The 23040-nt window shown below is 55.8% G+C and overlaps 2 protein-coding genes across 6 annotated transcripts; both read right to left on the bottom strand.

The window, feature by feature from the left end:
* Positions 1–5527: 5527 nt before the first annotated feature.
* On the bottom strand, positions 5528–10406 carry LOC105492859 (aquaporin 6). 5 transcript variants are annotated; one of them, XM_024796333.2, is made up of 6 exons: positions 9895–10406; positions 9213–9805; positions 8249–8407; positions 7905–7985; positions 7748–7829; positions 5528–7210 (listed from the first exon to the last, which is right to left on the bottom strand). In XM_024796333.2, exons 2-6 carry the CDS (start codon positions 9612–9614, stop codon positions 6906–6908), a joined length of 1029 nt encoding a protein of 342 aa, XP_024652101.1. In that variant the 5' UTR covers positions 9615–9805; positions 9895–10406; the 3' UTR covers positions 5528–6905. The 5 variants fall into 5 exon arrangements, with proteins under 5 accessions (XP_024652101.1, XP_011758453.1, XP_011758452.1 ...); XM_011760151.3 differs by having other exon boundaries at positions 7748–7985; positions 9895–10199; positions 10286–10400; XM_011760150.3 differs by having other exon boundaries at positions 7748–7985.
* Positions 10407–17081: 6675 nt separating this feature from the next.
* On the bottom strand, positions 17082–20877 carry LOC105492860 (aquaporin 5). The gene is made up of 4 exons (XM_011760157.2): positions 20368–20877; positions 19098–19262; positions 18563–18646; positions 17082–17761 (listed from the first exon to the last, which is right to left on the bottom strand). The coding sequence occupies exons 1-4, from the start codon at positions 20728–20730 to the stop codon at positions 17576–17578; spliced, it is 798 nt and encodes a 265-aa protein (XP_011758459.2). The 5' UTR covers positions 20731–20877; the 3' UTR covers positions 17082–17575.
* Positions 20878–23040: the final 2163 nt, after the last annotated feature.

A 23040-nucleotide genomic window follows, 5' to 3' on the forward strand; every position in this document is an offset into this window, starting at 1 on the left:
GGAAAAAGGAAGCCTGTCTCATAGGACAGATAGTAAAGATAAGGAATATATTGCCCTGAAATTAGAAGTAGACTAAACATATCATTTTGTTTAAGGAGATATTCCTGTTAGAGGCAGATGTTCGAATAACTATGAAGTCAAGTGTTCAGTGCCGGGATAGAGGTGGTGCAGAGTGCTGGGGGAGCTCACAGAGCTTTAAGGTCCTGACATGAGAGCTAGGACTTGGGCTGTGCCAGGCAGCTAGGGAGGGACAGAGCGTATTTCCAGACAGAGAAAGCCCCTCCAGCCTGCTGCTTCAGAACCAAACGCTCCTAACTGCCATCCTGGCCTCTTCCCTCACTACAGGCTGGGCCCTTGTTCCCGGATCAAACCCAGGGTTGGGATGCTTATTTTCATGGCCCAATAATGAGACACAGGTGAACTGGGAGAGAAGGGAGTTTTCTGTAACCGGTTACGGGGAGAAGGCCTGGAAATTGTCACCATACCGACTCAAAATTACAAAATTTTCCACAACTTATATACCTTCTAAGCTAGATGTCTGTCTGTAAGTGTGCATTCATCTAAAGACATAACTTCTTTTAATCTACAACTGGGATCTGAGTCCTGAAGACCTTCTTCCGGAACCTCAGTAAATTTACTTAATCTAAATGGGTCCAGGTGATGGGGTGATTACCCTTCTCTCCTGCTAAATCATGGAGGTTTGGGGAGTTCCTTCAGACCCCCAATGAACTTGTTTAATCCTAAACAGGTCCTGTTAAGAATTCCTTCATTATTTTGTCATGCTTTAAGGCCTAGGAAAGGCCTAGGCAAAACTCTTTTTTTTTCTTTTTGAGACGGGGTTTCGCTCTTGTTGCCCAGCCTGGAGTGCAGTGGTGCGATCTCAGCTAACCGAAACCTCTGCCTCCCGGGTTCAAACGAGTCTCCTGCCTCAGCCTCCCAAGTAACTGGGATTACAGGCGCTTGCCACCATGCCTGGCTAATTTTTTGTATTTTTAGTAGAGATGGGGTTTCACCATGTTAGCCAGGATGGTCTCGATCTCCTGACCTCGTGATCCGCCCGCCTCGGGCTCCCAAAGTGTTGGGATTACAGGCGTGAGGCACCACTCCCAGCAACCTAGGCAAAACTCTTGGCGGCCTTTTGTTATATTCCAGCCTTTGTATAAGGGCACTGCCTCTCTTAGCTTTTAATATTTAACCACTCAGTGAGTACCGAAACAGTTGTTATGGAGGCCTGCGTTAGTGAGACCTGGCCTGCCACACCCTGGCCTGGCTGGAGCTTGTTTCATCTGTCCATGGGGGTGGAGCGGGAGTTATTTGTCCCTGCGTCTGTCTCTGGCCTCCTCCACCTGCAGCTCTGGCAATAGCTGCCGCTTTATGGGTTTTAATCAGAGCTCTGAAACATTGTTTTTCATTTCCCCCTTTTCCGCTAATTAACTGCAGCCTATTAATTAGTGCTATTGGACTCCCCACTCCCATAAACCCCATTCACTAACCATGCTTTGCCTCCCCAGCTTTTGCTAAATACGTGACTGCGCTGTAGTGTAGCTGCCTCTCCCTGAGAAGTGATTACAGATCTTGGCTGAGCTGACCCCCTGCCACAGCTGCCCAGAGAGGTCACAGCTTGGCCGGATGCTTCATCTTGATTAGCCCTTAACTTCTTCCCTCCCTTCTTCCCTCCCCATCTTCCTCTCTGACATTGAGAGGGCCTGCACTAAGCTGTAGGTTAAAATCCCTCTCAGTATAAAGCATTGAGCTCTCTTCTCCTTGGGTCTGTTTCCTGCACTCCCAGGTGTTGCTCCGGGTCACAGAAAACAGCACTGTGGGGCCAGAGGGACTGAGTTGATCCCCTTCCCTGACCTGGTAGAGTCTCCCATCAAAACCCAGATCTGCTTATTTCAGATCACTTGACCTCATTATCGATCACAGTGATTTTGGTCTGTGTTACCCATTTAACTCTCAGCTCTGATGTCAGCTCCCTTTTTGTTTACTTAGCTTTCATGTGAAATTCCAAATCTTCAAAGCTCTGCTTCTTTTCACCTTTTTTCCACTCCAGCCAGACTTCTTACCCCCATTCCCGGAGTCTCCCAACTCTCCCAGTGTGATCACTTCAGTGCTCCACTTCTCCGTTATGATAGGCCCTTATTTCTCACTCTCCTCCTTTTTTTTTTTTTTTTTTTTTTTGAGACTGAGTCTTGCTCTGTCGCCCAGGCTGGAGTGCAGTGGTATGATCTCAACTCACTGCAACCTCTGCCTCCAAGGTTCAGGCAATTCTCCTGCCTCAGCCTCCCAAGTAGCTGGGATTACAGGCGTGTGCCACCACGCCCGGTTCATTTTTGTATTTTTAGTAGAGATGGGGTTTCACCTTGTTGGTCAGGCTGGTCTCAAACTCCTGACCTCAAGTGATCCACCTACCTTGGCCTCCCAAAGTGCTGGGATTACAGTTGTGAACCACAGAGCCCGGCCTCTTTCTTGTGTTTAATTCTGATGTTTTAATTATTGACCCTTCTTCTGTCATTCCCCCTTTCCTCCAAATACACACATACACTCTCTCCTCTTGTCCCCCCTCAGCTCACGCTAAGCCTGGGTTATGGGAAGGATGTGATCCCTTCTTTAGTAATAGCCCAGGCTTCATTAGAAACTGCAGGGGAAGTAGCTGAACTTATGGAAGACAGAATGCAATCTACCACGATGATGATGGTGGTAAAAATAGCTACCACTGATTGAGATCTGACTGCACGTCAGGCATGGTGCGAAACACACACATATCTCATGTAGTTCTTCCAGCTCCCTTTTGACTGTACTCCATCCTCCAGATGAGGAAAGTGAGGCTCAGGATCCTTAAGTAACTTGCCCAAGTTCACACAGCTGCTAAGTGCCTGAGCCTATATTTAAACTCTGTTAACCCCTAGTCTACGTTTATGCAGTTTTGTTTTTTTTTTTAACTTTGGTCTGCACAATCCTTTAGGTGAAAGTTATTTTCTTTCAATGTAAAAGCGCCCAGATCATGGTGTGACTCTGCTATTCCTTCAGTCCTAGGAGACCAAATGTGGCTCAGAGCCTGACCCCTTCCTGGCCTTTTCCCCCTTGCACAGTATGGCCCCAGATGAGGCCTGTCCTCTTTATATCTGGAGGTAGTAGGTTGAAGATGAGCAGTGGGGGTGGGAAGTGGAGAGGGGCTTCCCGCCAGCCAATCGGGACGCGACCGCCCAGACTCCCAGCGCAGCATCATCTGCTCCTGCTAAGACAATCATCAACATAAAAGGCTAATTGTATTAATCACCAAGGCACCCGGCCTGAGTCCCCCTCCCTTTTGGGAGAATTATGAATTGCAATTGCAGATGGCTCCACTGATTGAAGGCAGTGCTCAGCAGGGAGAAGGGTCAGATCAGATTACACACCATTAATTAAAAACTTCCGTGACAAACAGGAGGAAGGGAATGCACACCAAGGGCTGGCCTGGTTGGGTCTCTGTCCTCCCCACGTCCCCTGCCCCCACCCAGGCCCAGAGGCTATGCCAATGAAGCCTGCTTCCCCCAGCTGGAGCCACTGAGATTCAGCTCTCCAAAGGCCAGCCCTTCCCTCATTCAAACAGATGGCCTGCTGTCCTATTAAAGGGCTCCAGAGAAGGGGAAGCGAACCTTTGGTTACTTATTTCCACATCTAACCTTGGATGCTCTTCAGAGGCTAACCTAATTCCCCACTTCTCAGGAACCTTGTTTCCTCCTGCTCTGTCCTGACAGAGAACTGCTTTGAAGAACTGTTAGTGAAAATAGCCCCTTGACTTTCTCTTCAGGCAACCCCTCATATTTTGACCTGTAAGTTCCTGGGACAGACGTTGTGAAACCTGCTCTGAAATTGTGGGTGGAACAGCAAATATCTGGCGATGCACCCTCTCCCCAGCCCAAACCTGGAAGCATAGGCTTCTCAGCTGCTGTCATACTGGCTTATCTGGAACTGTAACTCCTGAAATTTTCTCCTCTTGATCTATTACTGCCTCCCCTCCTCCCCAACTGCCCAGCCTTATTCGTTCATCAAACTTATATTGAGCACCCAGTGTGTGCTTGGCTCTGGGGACAAAAAGCAGTGATCATTTGTCAAGGAGCTTAAGAGCCTACAGTAGGAGCTCCACACCCCCATCCCCTTCAACCCTCCAGTTCCTGTTTCCTTCCTTCCTGGGGCTGCAGCTTATATGAGCCCCCCAGGAGCTCTGTTTTGGAAGATTCTAAACTGGGAGTGGGGAGACCTTAAGTGTTTGTGCTCCTGAACTGGCTGACCTTGAGCAAGTCAATCATGTCCTCCGTGTACACATACGCTCTCATACATGCATACATACAGACGCCCAGCTCGCCCTGCTCATAAAAGGACATAGGCAGCCTTGGGCTCTGAGAGATTGTGAACACGGATGAGTGGGGCCCAGCTTGGAGAGATATGAGTAGCATCTGCATTGATATTACAGAATGCTGAGCACAGCTACGGGGGCCATGAGCACCAGGGATTCAGCTACTGCACTGGTCACAGGCTGGGCCTGTCACGCTGCCCTTGGAAGACTTAGGCAGCCTTTTCCCCATCCCCAGTCCCTCAGGAGATATCATTAAAAAGGATCTATCTTTTGTTTGTATTATAGTTTAATTTTTCATTTTAAATAATAGAGATGGAATTTCGCTATGCCGCCCAGGATGGTCTCAAACTCCTGGCTTTAAGCAATCCTCCTGCTTGGGCCACCCAACGTGTTGGTGATTACAGGTGTGAGCCACCACACCTGGCTGTTTTTAATTTTTTGTAGAGGCAGGGTTTTGCCATGTTGTCTAGGCTGGTCTCGAACTCCTGACCTCAAGCAATCCTCCCACTTTGGCCTCCCAAAGTGTTAGGATTACAGGTGGGAGCCACTGCACCAGGCCAGGACCCATCTTTTTTTTTTTTTTTTTTTTTTTTTTGTGAGACAGTCTTGTTCTGTCACCAGGCTGGAGTGCAGCGGCATGATCTCGGCTCACTGAAACCTCTGCCTTCTGGGTTCAAGTGATTCCCCTGCCTCAGCCTCCCAAGTAGCTGGGACTACAGTCACGTGCCACCATGCCTGGCTAATTTTTTATATTTTAGTAGGGACAGGGTTTCACCATGTTGGCCAGGATGGTCTCTATCTCCTGACCTCGTGATCTCACCCCCCAGCCTCCCAAAGTGCTGGGATTACAGGAGTGAGCCACCGTGCCTGGCCACCAGGCCCCCATCTTCTATATGAATTTGGCTGCTGCATCTTAGAGTACTGTGGTGATGGGCGTCATAGAGATAAGAACTGATTTTATTGGCTCGCCTCTTCATTCCAGGGCCCTCCCACAGCCCCTCACACCCACAAAGACCCAACCAAGGTCAGCAGACCCAGAGAAGAGGAGACAGGTCCTTGGTTAAGTAGATCCAATGATGTGAGAGAAAACCCAGTCTCTCTTCCCTCTCAGTCATCTTACTGTCTTTTCCCCTCCTCCCTCTCATTACCAACAGCAATTGTCTTCAAACCCAATAATTACAGTAACAGTAACAATCATCATCATTTATTGGGGTTGTTTTTCTAGCATTTTAACTTCCAAAAAGTATTTTCCAATTTCTTGATTTCACAGCAGTCCCTGGAGGAGGATTGTGTCCACTTTACAGCTGGAGAAGTCGAGATCCAGATAGGACCCCCAAGTTGTGGGCAGAATAAATCTATAGCAGCCTTTAAATATTAAACCAATTGAGACTTTGGTAGTCTTTCAGAGGCACTGAATCTCAAATCTCAGTTTCCTGGGTCCCTCCTGGATTCCTACCACCCTTAGGGCTTATTCAACAGCTTTTTGGGGATCCTGTAATGCTGACAGAGAGGCTGGAGATGGCTTCTTTGACCCAGGTCATGAGTCAATGGCTAGATGGGCACTTCCCTCTAAGGATTGTTCCTGCCTGAGAGTGGGCTGTGGGGTGGGAGCTGGGGCAAGAACCTGGGAGGAGGCTTCCCTGGGAAAGGCCTGCCTGGCTCAAACCTCCCTTCCTCTATCCCACCCCTCTACCAGCCTGAGAAAATGTTCTCTGTGTCAGCTGTTCTCAAGGGTGGGGCCCTCTCCAGAGCATTTGGAGGAGTGAGGAATAAACACCTATTGGGAGAAGACAGGCGCGATGGCTCACGCCTGTAATCCCAGCACTTCGGGAGGCCGAGGTGGGCAGATCGCCTGAGGTCAGGAGTTCAAGACCAGCCTGCCAACATGGCGAAACCCCATGTCTACTAAAAATACAAAAAATTAGCTGGGCGTGGTGGCAGGCGCCTGTAATCCCAGCTACTTGGGAGGCTGAGGCAGGAGAATCCCTTGAACCCGGGAGGTAGAGGTTGCAGTGAGCCGAGATCACACCACTGTACTCCAGCCTGGGCAACAGATCAAGATTCTGTCTCAAAACAAACAAATAAAGATCTATTGGTAGAGCAGTCTCTGTCCTCAGGAAGCCCCCAGTCTGAAGGAGGAAATATAGCCCCCAAAATCACACCCGAGGGCAGAGAAATCCCCCCAGAAGCTCAGAGGCTGTCCCAGGGCCTGATTCCTCCAGAAGAGCCTGTCCCCTCAGGACCAAGGGTTTCCTGGGTGGGTACGAAGTTGGGGTTCCCTGAGGTCCCTATAGCTCCAATGTCTAAGCAGAGTGGCTGTCTGGGCTCCCATTCCTTTCTCCCCCAAGACTCGAGCATCTGGGGGTTCAGGACTCCCACAGGGTCCAATGGGTGAGAGGAGGGAAGGGCGGTCCTAAGTCCCCTGCCTTCCTCTGTTCTGTCCCACTGAGAGGCACGGAAGCCCTACGGAGAGGGAATGGGACAAATTCACTCCCAGATTCTACCTAGAAATGTAATGCCAGGGACAGGGCTTGTCCCCTCCGGCCCACCTGGTCAGGACAAGAGGTCAAGCCTCCCCCTCCCACCACCCCCAGGGAGAACCTCCATGCAGGCCCTGCAAGGCAGGAAGCCCAAGGGCGCAGCCAGGCCTCGGCTGTTTCACACACTCTCCATCTCCACGGCTCCCGAACTGGGTTGGGATTCCTTCTTCGGGGGTTCCGCCCCTGCCCCTGTCCCTGTCCCTGTCCCCACCTCTGCAGTGCCTGTGAGGATAGCCAGCCGCTGGGCCAGGGTCTTGGTGTCGGGGAACAGGATGAAGTTGTAGATTAGTGAGGCCAGGAGGGCTCCCATCAGGGGCCCCACCCAGAAGACCTGAGGAGAAGGATGTCGTCACCCCACCCAGGAACTATCAGGACCACAGGGTGGCTCTGGGACCGCTGCCTGCTTCCCTAGTGCCAACTTGATCTCCCAGGTCTCCCTCAACTGTCTGTAAGGTGCTAAATTTGAGAACCACAAGTCATGCTTCCCAAGCCCACAACGTAAGGGGACCTTGCCCCTTGCTCTCCCTGCCCTCCCTGGGGCTGAGCCCAGGCTCTGCAGCCATGGCTGGGGCCTGGGGCCAGTCTCCTTACCCACCCCCACCTCTTTCCTCTCGCTTCCCCCATTTTAGCCATGAGTCCTGGCTATTGCTGTTTCTGTCTCTGCTGGTGTGTGTCTATTTCTGTTTGTCTTTATCTTTATCCAAGTTTGAAAATTGGTCCAGCTGGAGAAAGTGAATAAGGAAACAGCCAGGACTTAAAAGTCTGGGCCAAGGCTGCAGCTCCTGCCCTGGCCCATTTCTTGCCAGTCTACTGGGTATCCCGGGCGACTGAAGCTGAAAAGAATGGAAGTCCCAGCCAGGACACTCACCCTGGCCTTCTGAGCTTAGGGAAGGCTGCACTTCAGGCTCAGAAAGGTCTGGGGCCCCCATCACCCCGTCTGTGTGGACCTGCTGCGAGTGAAACCCACCATCTATCGCCAGCTCAGGCTCTCTCCCTTCCCCAGGGCTGCTGGCAGAGGGGCTCACCCAGTGGACTGTGAACTTCCCAATGATGACAGCAGGGCCGAAGGAGCGGGCCGGGTTCATGGAGCAGCCAGTGAAGTGGATCTGGGGAGCAAGTACAGGGTCAGGGTGGGAGAAGGTTTAAGGCAGGCCTGAGAGGGGACCATTTCTCAGTCCTGGTTCAGAGCCTTAGCCGCAGCCACAGCCTCTGTAGTGCCACATCCTGGGCCTAGAGTGCAGGGGGTACCACTTTGGCTCCAAGGCACGAGGGGCTCAGGGAGGGACACTGCCTAGCCTTCAGGGCTCCACAGTTTCCCCAGGGACGGACCCGGTATGTGCATGTGCACAGTGTCCCCTCTGCTCCTTACCCCAATGAGGTGGCCCAGTGCCACAGAGATCCCAATCATGGTGGCCGGGGAGCCCGATGTCTGACGGCTGTCAGTGGAAGCGAAGACACAGAGCACCAGCTGCAGGGTCAGAAGCAGCTCCACTGCCACCGCTTGGCCAGTTGAAACACTGTTCCGGACCTGGGCAGAGGGAGTTACTCTGGACCAGACGTGGGCTCTGCCCACGGACAGGCAGAGAAACCCCTGCCACTGGGCCTGGTCTCCTCAGCTGGAAGTGGGTGACACCTCACTGCTGCCCAGCTTCAGGACTTCAGGAGGCCTGTGCAGAGGAGTCCGTATCTGCTGTGGACCCTTGCTCCCCGTAGAAGTGAGTGGCACTCCTCCCACCCCACCAGTGGGTTGGTTGGGGCCAGTGGTTCAGGAGGCTTGCTTGAGAGCAGACTGGCAGCAGGTGTGGAAGGAGATTTGAGGGAAGAAGGTGGAACACAGATGGTTAGGAAATGGGGAAGGGGGGAGTGAGGCAGGCCTTGAGGTGGAGGGAAGAACTTGGGAGCAATTGGAGAGCAGAGGACGTGGGTGGAGTCTGGGAGAAAAATGAAGTCCTCTCTCCCCCCGAAAGTCCTCCCCAAAGTCAAGGCGAAGATGCAGAAAGCTTATTTTGCTTTCTCTCAGGCTTTCTCTCTGCCCACAGTCCCCAAACTCCCTTGGCCGCGTCTACCCTTAAATGCCTGGTCCTTCTATTCCTTCTCCTTTATGTGGCTTCTTCCTTCTCCACCTGTTCTTCGTGCCACTATCCCATTTCTATTCTGCCTAGACTGAGGTCAAAGTCTCAGTCCTCTGGGTCCTGGGGCCCAGCCTGGGGGGATGTGGAGCCTGCAGCTGACTTGTTTCCTCCTCTGCTCCCTCGCCTCTGTCCTGCCTCCGCCTGCACCACCTGTGCACATTCCCACCTCCTGGCCCTCCAGGTGCCCCTCCCTGCACCTACCACGTTGATCCCAAGGGTCTCTCGGATGTCTCCCGGCATGACTCCATAAAGCAGAGCAGCCCCCACCGTGGCCCCCACCAGCTGGGCAGCCACATAGGCCACAGCACGGGGCAGAGAGATGTGGGAGCCTACGAGGAAGGCCAGCGTCACGGCGGGGTTGGCGTGGGCCCCGCTGGCCTTCCAGGTGACCTGCACAGCCATGGCGGTGACCAGGTTGAAGGTGATGGCAATCTGCAGCACGGAGGGAAGTGCTGTGGGCCAGCGCATGACGGACCCCACACCAAAGAATACATACAGCCCTGTGGCCAGGAACTCTGCAAACAGCGCCCTGCTGATGGCTTTCCAAAGCCTGCATGCCAACACGTTGGCCCAGCCACATCCCCCTGGATCCACTGCATCCATGTCCTGGTGCCTTGGCTGTTCCTTGCTTTGCTCTGAGGCCTCTTGTCTCTTCCTCTGGTCTCTGATCTCCTTTGTCTCTTCTGGTCTTCTGTCTCTGGCTGACCTTGGCTTTTGCTCTCTGTGGAGGCTTCTGTGACCCCCACCTGCAGCTCCTCCACCACGCTCTTGTCCCCAGGAATGGGCTGGTCAGACTGGCAGGGAGCAGGTGGATGGGGTTATGCATGTGTAGAGGGGTGGAATGAGGGGTGTTGCTCATATGCCTGCTCCAGCCTGTGCTTACCTGATGGCGTGGGATGTGGGGGCTGTCTCTGGGCACTGAGCTAGAACCTCCTAGGACGATTTCCAGGGCAGGTTGGGCCTGACTCGTGTTGTAGACAGTCCAGGGTCTGGCCTGAGGGTCGCAGGTTCAGGGCAGCGGGGGTCATGGGATTTCAGACTGTTTATGTTCCAATGCCAGCTTAGATACAGCAAGATCACTCAGATCCCCGGCCTGCTTCAGGGGGTCCTGTGCATTCCCAGGTCCTGTTCATCTGGCCCCCTCCATATCTAGGCTTTGCTTCCAAATAGGCTGACACCACACCATGCCTGTAAACCCAGAAAGTAAATCCTCTCCTCCACTCCCACCTATACCCGCACTCACAGAATGCAAATGTGAATAGAGTCCACTTTACCAAGGACACTGTGGACACTGCGGCCTGTGGGGTTGCAGAGGGGCAAGTGGAGAAGGGGTTTATTCCACAGCGACTCAAACCACATCAGATCACAAGGCCATGGGCACCTCTGCTGTCCACCGGTGGGAATTTCCACTGGCCCTTCACTCACTTCCTCCTGCCTCCCTGTCCTCCCCGGCGCTCCCCTCCCTTCTCAGCCCCTCCCTCTCTGCTCTCCTCCTCTCAGGAGCCAAACAGATTTTACTCCTTTCTCACACAAGGCAGCTTAACCATTTTTTTGTGGCTACACTGGCCCTACGGTCACCCATGCCCTAGGCTTTCCCCTTTTAACCCTAGCAGATAGCAAGGTATTTTCTCAAACAAAAGTGTTCTTCCCTAAGAAGAGTCTGCCAAGCTACTGAAATAACAGTCTTCCCCTCTTAACCACAGCTGGGTGTCCTGACCTCATGCCTGGCATATCTACATGCCCACAGATGTACCCTGGTTGTTCTCAGGCTCCTCAAATGCAGCCTGTCTTCAGATGTGATCTTCCTGTCTCCTGGCACCCCCACCCTCAACCCCCATGTTCTCCTCTTGTTTTCTCCAGCTCAGCTGGTGGCATCTGGGAAGCATCCTTGACCCTTTTCTCCCTCCTTCCCCCATCCAGGAAAAGCATCAAGTCCTGTTGATTTTGAATCCTAAATATCTCCTGACTGTGCCCTCTTTTTGCCACTCCTGCCGCCCTGCAGCCTTTAACCAGTCTCTCTGGCTGCTCCCTTGCTCCGTTCCAATCAATTTTCCATACTGCAGCCCAAGTGCTAAAATGCAAATCTGATCATGCTGCTCCCCTGCTAAAATCCTTTCCAAGCCTCCCATCCCTTTGGAAGCTCTGTGCCTGCCTTCAGGGACCCTGCAGCTCTACCTCACCTCTCCCCATTCCGTTACCCTCTGGTTTCACCAAATGCACACTCTTGCTGGCCTCTGATTGGAGAAAGCTCTCTCCTCTTCTTGGAGATCCCTTGCACTCCCTTTGCTTGGGTAACTCCCATCCCAAAGGTTTAGCTTTGACATCGCTTGCTCCTTTCCTGGGTGGGGACCCTTCTGCGTGCTCCCACCACACCTAAGCATTCTCCTACACTGCAGTCACCACAGGGTGCTGTCATGGTGTGAATGTGTCTCCCCAGTGAGGCAAGGCAGGAAGGCCTTTGCGGGGCAGGAACCAAGTTTTGTTCACCCCTGCATGTAGTGTCTTGCACAGAGATTGGCATAGTAAATGCCCAAGAAATATTTGTTGAATGAATGAATAAATGAATGAACAAAACTTCTTGACTTCCCAGGGCAGATGACTATGTCTGCTCCATTTCAGCCTCATACTCATACCTTCCCCCACCGGGGACTGATCCCTCTGATATCGTCCAGAGAAATATCTCAACTCTGGACCACAGGCTCTATTCCTCCCCAATCCCTGTCTGAGTCCCAGTAACATCCCTCACCCATTCCCTTCTGTTCTCCCTGCTGTCTCGACTTCACCCTGTCCTCTCCAGGGAACTCCTGGGCATCTCACCCTGAGCAGGCTCTTGCCAGCACCCCATGGTCCTGGCTCCCTGTCCTCTCCACCCCGTCCCTGCTGCGTGTCTCTGTTCTCACCCTCTTCCATGCCTTTCTGTCCTCCATCTGCGCTGCTGAGCACTGCTGGAGAAACTCGCCCAGCCGTGCGGACTGCTGCCATGACAAGTTCATGGTCTCTGGCCCCAGTAGGGATTGCAGCTCTGCTCAGCAATCCTTCCACAGCTCTCCCCCCATTCTTTAAACCTCCCCTACTCTCTTCAAGTACTCGGCTCACTCTGGCTTTCTCTCAGCAGAGCACCCACCCTTGCCTCCCACCCTACCTAGAAAGCCAAGCTACCAGGCCAGACTTCTTCCCATCCTCCCTCCCAGTCAAACTCACCTGCAGCCACCCCGTGTCCTTGCCAGCTGCCCTGTGGCCTTGAAGTAGAGGCAGCCCTTCTCTGGTGTACAATTTGGGGTCAGGGGACCCTCCTTGGACTTCTGGCTCCCTTTGAGTGACTGGGACCCTCTCTTGGCCATTCCCAGTCTCACCTGTGGCTTTCAGGCTTCCCCTTCTCTTGACTTCTTCCCTACAAATGTGCCTGCGTAGTCGCGGAGCAGTGGAAGGTCATGGTTTGGAGTCAAGGTTCCAGTCACATATCAACTGCACAATAGCTCCCAGCCCCCGGCTACTGAAACCGCTCTGGCAAAGGCCAGCATGATTTCCTCTCCAGCCCACTGTGGCTGCCATCCATCTCCTTCCTGACGCCTTTTTCCCTGCCTTTGAGGCACATCTCCTGGCTGTCCTCCCACCTGTGTGAGGGCATCTCTGCCTCCATGGCTGGCTCCTCTTCTGCTGATCCTTAGGCCCAGGCCTTGTCTACTCCTGGCCAATGGCCCCTCACTCCTGATGAATGTGCCTGGGCAGCCCTGTTCCCACCTGTGACTTCCACACCCTGCAGATACTGTCGACTCTCAACACTGCCTCTGGCTCAGATCTTTCTCCTGAACTCCAGACCCACTCACCTCTCACTGGACCCTCCGGCCTGCTTCTGCTCACCCCACTGTCACTCAGTTGCCCAGGCCAGAACACAGGAATCATCCGATGCTTCCCCTTCCCCCAGCCCGCAGCAAACAGGTTCCTGGTACCAGGTTCCTGGTAGCTCTTTCTCACATTTGACACCTCTTTCCATCCCCACTTGCCACTGGCCCAGTGCAGCCCTTATCATCTCTCCAGGATGACTGCATTAACCTCCTTCCTGAGCTCTCAGACTACACTACATATCTGTGCCCTTCCACACCACTCTCCTTTCCACTCACTGTCAGAGAGATCCTTCCAAAATGCAAAGCTCATCACATTACTCCTCTGCTCAAAAGCTTTCAATGGCTCCCCATTGCCTCAGAATCAGGTCTGAATACCCATGTTTAACATGCAAGGAAGCCTCCCCTCCCACTGCCCACCCTGCACCCTTTACTCCAAACAGACCAGACATAGTTCCCCAGAACGAGCCCTTTGCTATGGAGTTTGGATGCCTCTCCTTTTTGTCTCTCAAGACTTTGCTCAAGTACAGTTCTTCTGTGAAGCCTGCCCTGATTTCCCTCTCCAGCAGAATCAGGGCAAGCTTCTTAGAGAAGCAGGACTTGAGCAAAGCCAGGGGCTGTTGTAGCCTCTGCCTCCTCAATGCCTCCACTGTTCCAGCAGACTTCCATCCCTGGCTGGCATAGAGGAGTCATTCAATAAACGTTCAGGGGATGACAGGGCATGGCTGTGGGGGCAGCGTGGGCACTGTTCCTCCCTGGCACGGAAGGTTCCCTGGCTGGGGGCTGTCCCAGGGTAGTTCAAGGGCACTTGTCTGCTTCCCTCACCTCAAGCAGGGCCAGTAGAGGGCTTGGTGGACAGGCACTTACCAGTCCTTTCATCTGACCTAGCCTCAGTTTCTGCCCTTGTTAAATGGGCGCCAAGTGGCAGTAACGCTGACCTGAGAGCTGCTGATGAGGCCAGTGAAAGGACTGTGAACACTGCCATGTTTATTGCACCCTAAGCAGTTGCTTAACCTCAAGATCCTAATTTATACAATGGGGATGATGCTAATAATGCCCTCCTCCCTGTGTGTAGTTAGGAGTAAATGTGCTGATACCTAGGAGAGGGCCTCTGAGTCAGAAAATGTGAATGATTAGGATTGTAACTTCCCCGCTCCCTGCTGTGAGATAGCTGTGGGGATGGGGCTGCAAGGCCGCTCCAAGACAGGCACCTCAGCACCTGCCCTGGGCCCTGGAGCCTGAAAGCGCTAAGTGCAGCAGCAGCCCTTGTCCCCAGCTAGCCCGGGGCTGAGTCTCATGACCTCTGCCGGGCCTGGGACAAGGTCCTTTACCTCCTGAGGCCAGGTGGGCATTGACCAGGGCTCGCTCCAGGCCTGGCTTCCTGTCCTAGACAGCACCTGCCCAGACCCAGCCAGCACTGGGCTCTAGTGCCAAGCTTTAAGCTCACTCATGCTCAAAAACCTTTTGCCGAGGTTCCATATCTGGCTGCCTAGGGCTGCCTGTCAATGCAGCTCTGACTGAGGTCCTACCAGAGATTGGGGAAAGTAAGGGGGGTGAAGGGGAGGGGAAGGAAGAAGGTACTGGGAGAGAAAAGGAGGGAGAACACAAACTGATGGGGAGGGAATTCAAGGTGGCTTCCCGTGCCTCATCTCACTGATCCCCACAAAACCTGGAAAGGTCAGGAGGTCTGATGTCCTCATTCACACGTGACGGAGGAGGAAGCTGAGGCCAAGAGGAGCGGAGAGACCTGATCCTCCCAGCCGTCCTTTCTCCTGTCCACCCATCTCAACAACCAGCCCCCTCTGTCCGCTCTCCACCTCTCCTCCGGGTCCTCTTCCATCTCTCCCCATATCACCTTGTTCACCTCCCAGCTGGTGAGAACTGCTAGCCCCTGGGGAGAGGAATAGGGGGAGAAAAGGGAAGGGAGCCTCCCACAGGAGAATCCAGACTCTCCCCAGGTTCCGTCTTTAGGTGCAGCAGAGGTGACGGGGCCTGTGTGTGCTTGTGTTGGACGGCGCGCAGGTGTGCCTCTGAGAACTGGTGGAGCCAGGCTCATAGGTGTGGGCCTGCGGTGGCCCTGTGAGCGAATGCTGGAGGAGGGCTGATGTGGCTTTGCACACTCGAGTGAGCGTGCAGAGGGAAGGAGATGCACACACCCAGAAGATGCAGCCCTCAGGCACGACTGAAGGTCAGTGTGTGGCCGCGAGCCCCGGTCTGTGTGGGGTGTGTGCGTGCGCGCGTGTGCACGGGACTTTGTGAGCCGGCAGACCTGTCGCGCCTGCAAGATCCGACACGCAGACACAGCGACCCCTGCTGGCCACACTGCCCCAACCACGGCACTTGTCAGCCCCAAGCCCCTAGCTGGACACTTGCTCGAGGGCCAGGCGAGGCAACCTGCAGGAAGCTCAGGGCCGGTAGCCCCCTCTGACTGGGTGCCTCACCCACCCCCGCGGGTCTGTCTCCCAAGGGTCCACTGTCCACCCTGCCGTGGTCCCCATTGGGCTGGTGGAAGAGCCCAGCCTCCTGGTCATGGCTGTGTCTGTACCTGAGTCTCCTGAAGACTGAGCGGGGAAGGGCCCCCCTCTCTTCTGCGCCTCACCCGGATAGTGGGGCGGGGGTGCATTGGGATAGGCTGCCTCAAGGTGGCTCCAGGGGACTCAAGCATGAGGGACTCCCTGTGTCCTCCACCCCACCCCCATCTGGCTAGAACCCAGACCCAGGACTTGTGGACGAGGAAGCGCCACCCTGTGGATTCGGTGGACGACGTCTCCCCCTACTGGCCAGAGCTGGCTCTTGCAGCCCGGCTCCCCCAGCCTGGGGCAGGTTGGAAGAAGTGGGAAGGGACACGGTGGGTGGGGGCTGCTCCTTCCCTGGGCTCTCGGGGTTCTCATGCACTACCACGTGGTGTTTACTGTAAGCCTATGGGGCGGGCATGAGTGGCTGACCTCTCACTTGTAGATGCTTAGACTTTAAGTGTGGAGGAGGCTGGGTGTCTGCCGCTCCTCACCCCAGCGCCTGGGACTGCCTCTCAATGGCCAAGATCTACGGTTTCCCCCATCCCTTCTCAGTCCATCTTCTGGCCCCGCTGGACAGGTGCTTAGGTCCAGACACCCCCAGGAGGGCAGAAGTATGTGGCTGGGGCCCCAGACTAGGCAGGTACGTGTGGGTGTCTATTCACACCACTTTACTGAGCACTCACTCCAAGGCGCCTGACCGTTTGTACAAGCGTTTTACCTCCAGGCATGGTCTCATTCTCATTTTCTCCTCACGACAGCACGTGAGGTCGGGAAAAGCACCCCTGTTTTGCAGAGAAGGTCCTTAAAGCTCAGAGAGCTTATTTTGCCCCAAGTTCCGCGGCCAGATTGGAATTCGGGTAGTTACTGACTCCGGGCTGGGCTCTGTGCGGAGCTGTTCACTGAATGACCTCCACCTTTTCCTCACAGAAAGCTGACCGGTCCCGGGCATCTCATGCCCTCATCCAGTCCCCACAACTATCTTGTGAGGAAAGTGATATTTTATCCCCATTTTACAGATGAAGAGATGGAGGCTCTGAGAGTTTAAGGAGATTACCCAAGGAGTGTCAGTGACAGTGGGACAACAGCAGGCTAGGGCAGAGCTCAGGCCCAGAGGAGAGGACGGTGGGGACACTGGTGGGCCGAGGCATGAGAGAGAAGCCCTGGAAAAGGGGGCTGGGCCACATGTGGCTTTTGGGGGGATCGGGGAGCTGCTTCCTCTGGGCACAGGCTCCCAGGAGGGCACCTTTTTGAAACATCAAGGTGCAGAGAAAGGAGCCCAGGGCTGTGATGGAACCTGGCTGGTCACCCCCTTGCCATCTCGAGGGGCTGCGGTTGGCTCACTCCTCCTCCACCCTGCCTGTCACACCCTGGCACTCCCCTCAAGTGCCAGCCAAACCCTCCTCAAGTGGCAGGGACTTGACATGGCTGAGGGGGAGCGGTGGAGGGTGACTGCAGTGAGGACCCCTCCTTCCTGGCCTCTAGCTCTATTTTGATATTCAGTCTTCTCTCTCTCGGTCTCTCCCTGCTCTGTTCCCATCTCTCTGATTCTCTGGGCCTCCCATGGCCTCAGCCTCCCTTTCTTCCCACAGAGCACTTGTCCTGGGGTCCCCTGGTACCCCATGGAGATCGTGGTGGAGGATGTGGGATGACAAAGAGGAGAAGCAATGGGCCAGAGTGTCTCAAGGCACTCTGGGGACAGACAGAGGCGGAACTTGAGTATCAGAGATTTATTGGGTAGCCCCCACTCCAAACACCAGCAGCCCCACGCATGCATCCTCACTAGAAATAAATAAGGCAGCATTCAATGAACCAGTCTGTCTTCTTCCTAAGGAGCTCTGGGGAGGGTCTGCCGCTGCCCACCTAGGGGCTGGGATCCCTTCGGCTCTTGAGCGGGGGTGGGGGATGCAGGCTGCAGGCTCACTCTTTTCTAGCTTGGCCCTTGCAGCCTGTGAGTTTGGCACTGTGTTCACAATCTCTGAAGTCTGTCCCAGAGAGACCCATCCCCAGCAGACTCTAGCCCCTGGCCTCTACCCCAGGAGTTCCACCATAGGTTCCTTCTCCCCTCTCTAACTGTGTAGCCAGGGGGACCGGCACCTCCTCCTCAGCCAAGAGGACCGGTTGTGCAAAAAGGAAGCTTGTGTTAGGTACTTTTTCTTTTTTCCCCCTTGGCTCAGGGGCTGAGGAGCTGGCCCCTGCCTGACACTGGTCAGCGGGCAGTCAGCTCCATGGTCTTCTTCCGCTCCTCCCGCTGCTCCTCCCAGTCCTCGTCAGGCTCATACGTGCCTTTGATGATGTCCACACGCTCACTCAGGCTCAGGGAGTTGGGGAAGAGCAGGTAGAAGTAGAGGATGGCAGCGAGGACCGCCCCCACGATGGGCCCTACCCAGAAGACCTGGTGGAGACAGGGCAGGAGTCAGGGCGTTGAGCCCCAGACCTCGAAGACCAGATGCCCCCCACCCCACAGAGGACAGACCCATGGACCCTGAGAGGGGACAGACACACAGACTTTCAGACCTTCGGGAAGAAAGACTTCCTCCCACCACGGGGACGGATATACTGACACACCACTCCCAGGGAAAGAGGCATGGACCACAGACACCCAGACCCTCAAAGAAGGCAAACAGATTCCCAGAGGGACAGGCCCCCTCCAACCACACCCGAAAGAGAAACAAATAAACCTTCAGAGGGGACACGTGGGTCCTCAGAGAGAGAGATGAACAGAGCACCTCTCCCCTCCACATAGGGATAGAAACAGACCCTGGAGAGAGTGACCATGAGCTCTCAAAGGAGGGGGCAGACAGACTGTCCACAGGGACAGACCCACAGGAAGACTCTCCCAACCCCCTCAACAGGGACAGATAAATAAAACATCAGAGAGGACCAGCACACAGACACCCAGAGCGACAGACACCAAATCCTCAAAGGAATTGACACAGAGCCCCCCTGCACCTCCAGCCTCTTCCCTAAGGGGACAGATACTTATACTCCCTGTCCCCAGGGGTTCAGGCCATACAAAGCCATCTCTGCCCCTGTGGCTGAATCCCATCCCCTTTCTCTCTCAGCCACCGCTCCCTGGCCCACCCCCAAGCTCTGGGCCCATAGAATCCAGAAGATTCTGTGGTGAGCTCTGAGCTGCCACTGCTGGGTCTCCAGGCCCTCATCTCCAGGGAGCCAGGGGAGGGGACAGACTCACCCAGTGAGCGGGGCTGAACCGATTCATGACCACTGCAGGGCCAAAAGAACGTGCTGGGTTCATGGAGCAGCCAGTGAAGTAGATCTGGATAGAGACAGGGCGGTGGAGAGAAAGGCAACATCCCAGTCCACTCCCACAGAACCTGGACTCTCCCAAGGTTACACTGCAGTCCAGGGGCTCAGCCAGGTCTCAAACTCAGGTCTCCTGATTGCTGGGCTGGCAACCCCTCCCTCCAAGGATCCCAGCTGCCCGGTTAACCATGGACCCTTAACTCTGCCCTCTTCTCTTCTCTGCTCTGAGGTTGGGTTTGATTCCTGTCCCATCCCACCTCCTACTTACTCCCATCTTTCCTCAGCCCAGAGGTTCTGGGGGGATCAGTTCTGGGGCCCAGTAGGGCCAGAGTCCAGCAGCCCTAAATCCAGGTCTTAAACTCTGCTGGACTCATCAATCTGAAGTGGGCTCAGCTCTGGGGCTCCATTATTTGCCTTGAGTGCCTGCCCCACCCTCACCACAGCCCAGTGTCAGTACTGCTCACCCCGACAAGGTGGCCCAGGGTGACAGACAGGCCAATGGACAGGGCTGGGGAGCCCACAGGGCTGGTGCGACGGGAGTCAGTGGAGGCGAAGATGCAGAGTGCCAGCTGGAAGGTCAGAATCAGCTCCACCACCATGGCCTGGCCCTGCGTTGTGTTGTTGTTGAGCTGCAAGGGGATGGTGGGTTAGGACCCTGGCCACCTTCTGGCAGTATAGCCAGGGGCTCTGGGAGCAGGGCTTTTGGCATTCAGGGACACTTAGAGCAGCTTGACACCTGGAAGCCAAGCCCCGTGGACATCACCCCAGCGAAATCATTTGTTAAAGACACTACATTTCACAGTTTGCACAGGCTTGAAGCTCAGGCCTGTAGCCAAAGGGCAGAGTGTCAGGGGAGCTTTTCCTGGACATGGTCCTATCAATGGCTCTGCCCAACCCCCAGCCCCCATAAGCTGGCATTTACCCTCCATCCTGTGGGCAGCTGCCCAGTTTGCCTGCTTCACACCCCATCCCCGCCTCCTGCCCGTGTCTGGCCCCATGCCAGTGCCAACCTTAAACCCGTCTCTCCAGTGTGGCTGACTCACGGCTTGACAATGGCCAAGCAAATCCTTCTCTGTGTTTGATTAATGAACCCAGTTTGCATGGGGTTGGGGGCTGACTCTGGGGCTGCAGGAGATGGGAGGGAGGCAGGGATGTGGGGTTGCGGGGAGGAGCACAGGTTGGGGAAAGCGGAAACCAATACTCAACGGAGACTGCTCTGCACTGGCACCACGTTAGGGGGTTCCTATCTATGGTTTCTAAATGTGAGCCCCTTGACACCTGCTGTGGCAGGCACTACCATCCCCATGGAGGGGCTGAGAACAATGAAGCACAGACAGGCCAGGGTCACCCAAAGCCGGGATGACAGCCCGCTTCTCTCTGGTGGTTCTACTCAAACGCTCCCCTGAGGAGATGGGAGAGGTGAGGGGCCCAGGAGGAAGGTGGGGCTCAAAGGTGAGACAGGAGGCGGCAGAAGTTTCTGGCAGGAAAGGAGGGGCAGCAGGCATTGGAGAGAGACCAGGGTGGGCCAGCATGTGGTGAGGGGCAGAGGAGGTGGGCAGGAAGGGGGCGCACATCAGCCTGGAGTCTCGCCTTCCTGGCCTCTGGAGGCTCTTGCCTTCCTGGTGAAGGGTGTGGGCTGGACCACTCTATGACACCCCTTTTTCCAGGTGAGGTAAGAGGCCTGGTCCTGAGCCCATCCCAGGGTCGCGACTCCCATCCCCCCAGGGCACTCACCGCGTTGACGGCCAGATTGCCCCGGGCATTGAGCGGTGCCACACCGTAGAGAATGCCGGCCCCGGCAATGGCGCCCACCAGCTGGGCCGCCACGTAGAAGAAAGCCCGGAGCAGCGAGATCTGGTTGCCCACCAAGAGGGCCAGGGTGATGGCAGGGTTGATGTGGCCGCCGCTCACGGGTCCCAGGGCCTGGGCCAGCGTGCCTATGGCCAGGCCAAAGGCCAGCGCGATCTGCAGGATGGTGGGCAGCGCCGACGGCCACTTGAGGGCCGAGCCCAGGCCGAAGAAGACGAAGATGAGGGTGGCCAAGAACTCGGCGAACACAGCCTTGAGGAAGGCCACGGAGCACACCTCCTTCTTCATGGTGGCCGCGGGGGCCCGGCGGCGGCGGCCGCGGCGGGGGGCGCCCGTTGGTTCGCAGGCGGCTGACGAGGTGGAGGCGGCGGGGACCGGGGCCTGGCTGGGTGGCGCCGCGCTCTGTCCCGCACCCACTGCGAGGCTGGCGGCCTGGCGCGGGCCCTGCTGGGGCGCGCTATATAGGGGGCGGGGGGCCGGGCGCGGGGCCGGCGCGGGGGGGGAGGGGGCGGCTCCCACGCTCAGGGGCCAGCGCAGCGCACGGGTTGGGAGGCTCCCGGCCGCCGCGGGCCCGCCGCTCCCCGCCGCCCAGCGCAACCTCGGCGCGACCCCCGCCCCCCGGGCCGGGCAGCCGCCTGCCCGTCCGGGCCACGTGACCCAGGCGGCGGTGTAGACGGGCCCCGTGTCCCGGACCCCGCGCATGATGCGCCCAGGTTGGCTCCCGCGCTCCTCGGTGCCGTGCGCCCCGGACTCCCTGGGAGACGGGGCTCGGTCCCGGCGCTTAGCTCCTACCTCAGGGCGTCTAGCTCCGCCGGCCTTTACCGCGCTCCGCGCGCGGTCTTCCCCTTTTCTTCTCTTCGGGCTTTTGGTCCAGCTCCTCCTTTTCCTCCTGCGACCGGAGCATCCTGACCCGCCTCACCCCCGGCTGGGTCGGAGTGATGCTCGTCCCGCAGGTCGGCGCCGCTCACCTCCCTCACTGCCGGCGGCGGGGGCGGGCGGCCGGGCTGGGTCCTGCAGGGCGGTCCGGCCGGCCGTCGTGGGCCGCTCCCGGCCTGGGCCGGGCGAGCTTCTGGGCTTGGAAGGCTGGCGTTTTGGGAAAAGTGGGCACCGTGCCAGCCTGCCCCGATGCTTTGCAATCCTCGACGCCCGGTAGCTGGGCAGTACCTGCACTAGGCAATTGACCCCTGGAGGCGCCCTCTCCCAGGCCGGGTTCCCCTTGTCGTCTTGACGGGAGGGGGGTGTGAGGCGAGGCCTTGAGACTATGGGAGTGGGAGAGCAGGGAGGGTAGAGGCGCACCACTGACCTCCCAAGCGCGGTCTTGGCGTCTCCCCTCTTCCTGCTAGAAGCCCCTCACCCCGGATCTAAGACTCTCCTTCTCTTCCTCCACCTCGCCTCGGCCTCCTTCAAACCCTCACTTGGTCTTGGTCTCTCTCCCCTCGAAATCTGTTTCTGCCAGTCAGTCTTTGCAAAATCCTGTTTCTCTTTTTGTCTCTGTCTTTAGTCTCTGTTCCTCTACCTCTGCCAGCCTCTTCCTCTCGGTCTCTCTCCGTAGGTCTCTTTCTCATTTCAGTCTCTCTGTTTTCCACCTCTCCCTCTCTCTGTCTCTCTCACACCTTCTCATTTTCTGTTTTTCCTTCCTGCCTTTTGCTGTCTTAGTGTCTCTGTCTCTTTCTCTCTATTCATTTATCTCATCCTGCAGTTTCTGTCTCCTGGCTATTTTCACCTTTCCTCTGCCTCTTAGTTTCTGTGCCTTTTTTTGTTTCTGTCTGTTTCTACCTCATTTTCCATGTCTCTGTCTTACATGTGGTCTTTTTCAGTTTCCCCAAAGTCAAGTTTTTCTACCCCTGGTCTGGGTGACACTTTCTTCCAGTTCCCATCTCCCTTCCCTCTGAGCTGATAGCCCCTCTGTGACCTGCTACCTCCTTCCATACCACCCCCTCCCTCTTCCCACCCACTCCAGGTCGGGCATGTGGGAATGAGGCTGGAGGGCTCTCCAGGGCTTAGAGGAGGGGGAAGACCCCTAGGATCCCGGGAGAGGAGCTGCATTAAAGACCTCCATCCCCATGTGTGTTAGAGAAGCCCTTAGCACAGTGCTTGGCACAGAATAAGGCTTAGTAAAGTCTCCTTACATTGTGACTGTTAATTTTAAAAGCCCCTTGAGGGTTTAGTGTGGTGCTAAGCTTGGGGGAAGGGTCCAGTGGGAGGGTACAGAGGGAGTAGAGAACAGGTGCCTCCCCTGTCAGTCAGGCAGGGCTGAGGGGAGGAGCCTGCAGGAATGCTAAGGACTTGGAAGAGTGGGCTCTGGGCTCCGTGGCAGCTAAGATGCCAAAGAAAACAAGGGCCAAAGAAACCCCGCTATTGTTCCTGCCCAGTTCTGGCATTTCCTGCTGGAGCAGCTCCTCCCCCAAGTCTCTCCTCTTAAGGCCAGAGGTCCGTTTGTCCTTTCTTCCATGAGTCCCAGCGCTCTGTCCCCAGCCAATCATGCCAGTTGTATGCAGGATTTTCTTCTGGGTCTGGGGGTTGGGCTGGACAATGGCCCTGATGACCCCAGAGATCATTGGGGGCCAGGCTCCTTCGCTGCTGAACTTGCCTCCAGTT

This window comes from Macaca nemestrina, chromosome 10, assembly GCF_043159975.1.
Source record: "Macaca nemestrina isolate mMacNem1 chromosome 10, mMacNem.hap1, whole genome shotgun sequence".
Classification (NCBI taxonomy): Eukaryota; Metazoa; Chordata; class Mammalia; order Primates; family Cercopithecidae; genus Macaca; species Macaca nemestrina.

Excerpts from the sequence above, each read along its gene's own strand:
- LOC105492860 (XM_011760157.2), bottom strand. The coding sequence starts at position 20,730 with ATGAAGAAGGAGGTGTGCTCCGTGGCCTTCCTCAAGGCTGTGTTCGCC. Across the intron at positions 19,263-20,367 it reads GCAATCTGGCCGTCAACGCG|CTCAACAACAACACAACGCA; the intron begins GTGAGTGCCCTG and ends ATCCCCTTGCAG. Across the intron at positions 17,762-18,562 it reads GGTTCAGCCCCGCTCACTGG|GTCTTCTGGGTAGGGCCCAT; the intron begins GTGAGTCTGTCC and ends TGTCTCCACCAG.
- LOC105492859 (XM_011760150.3), bottom strand. The coding sequence starts at position 9,614 with ATGGATGCAGTGGATCCAGGGGGATGTGGCTGGGCCAACGTGTTGGCA. Across the intron at positions 7,986-8,248 it reads CACTGGGCCACCTCATTGGG|ATCCACTTCACTGGCTGCTC; the intron begins GTAAGGAGCAGA and ends CTTGCTCCCCAG. Across the intron at positions 7,211-7,747 it reads CCTAAGCTCAGAAGGCCAGG|GTCTTCTGGGTGGGGCCCCT; the intron begins GTGAGTGTCCTG and ends CCTTCTCCTCAG.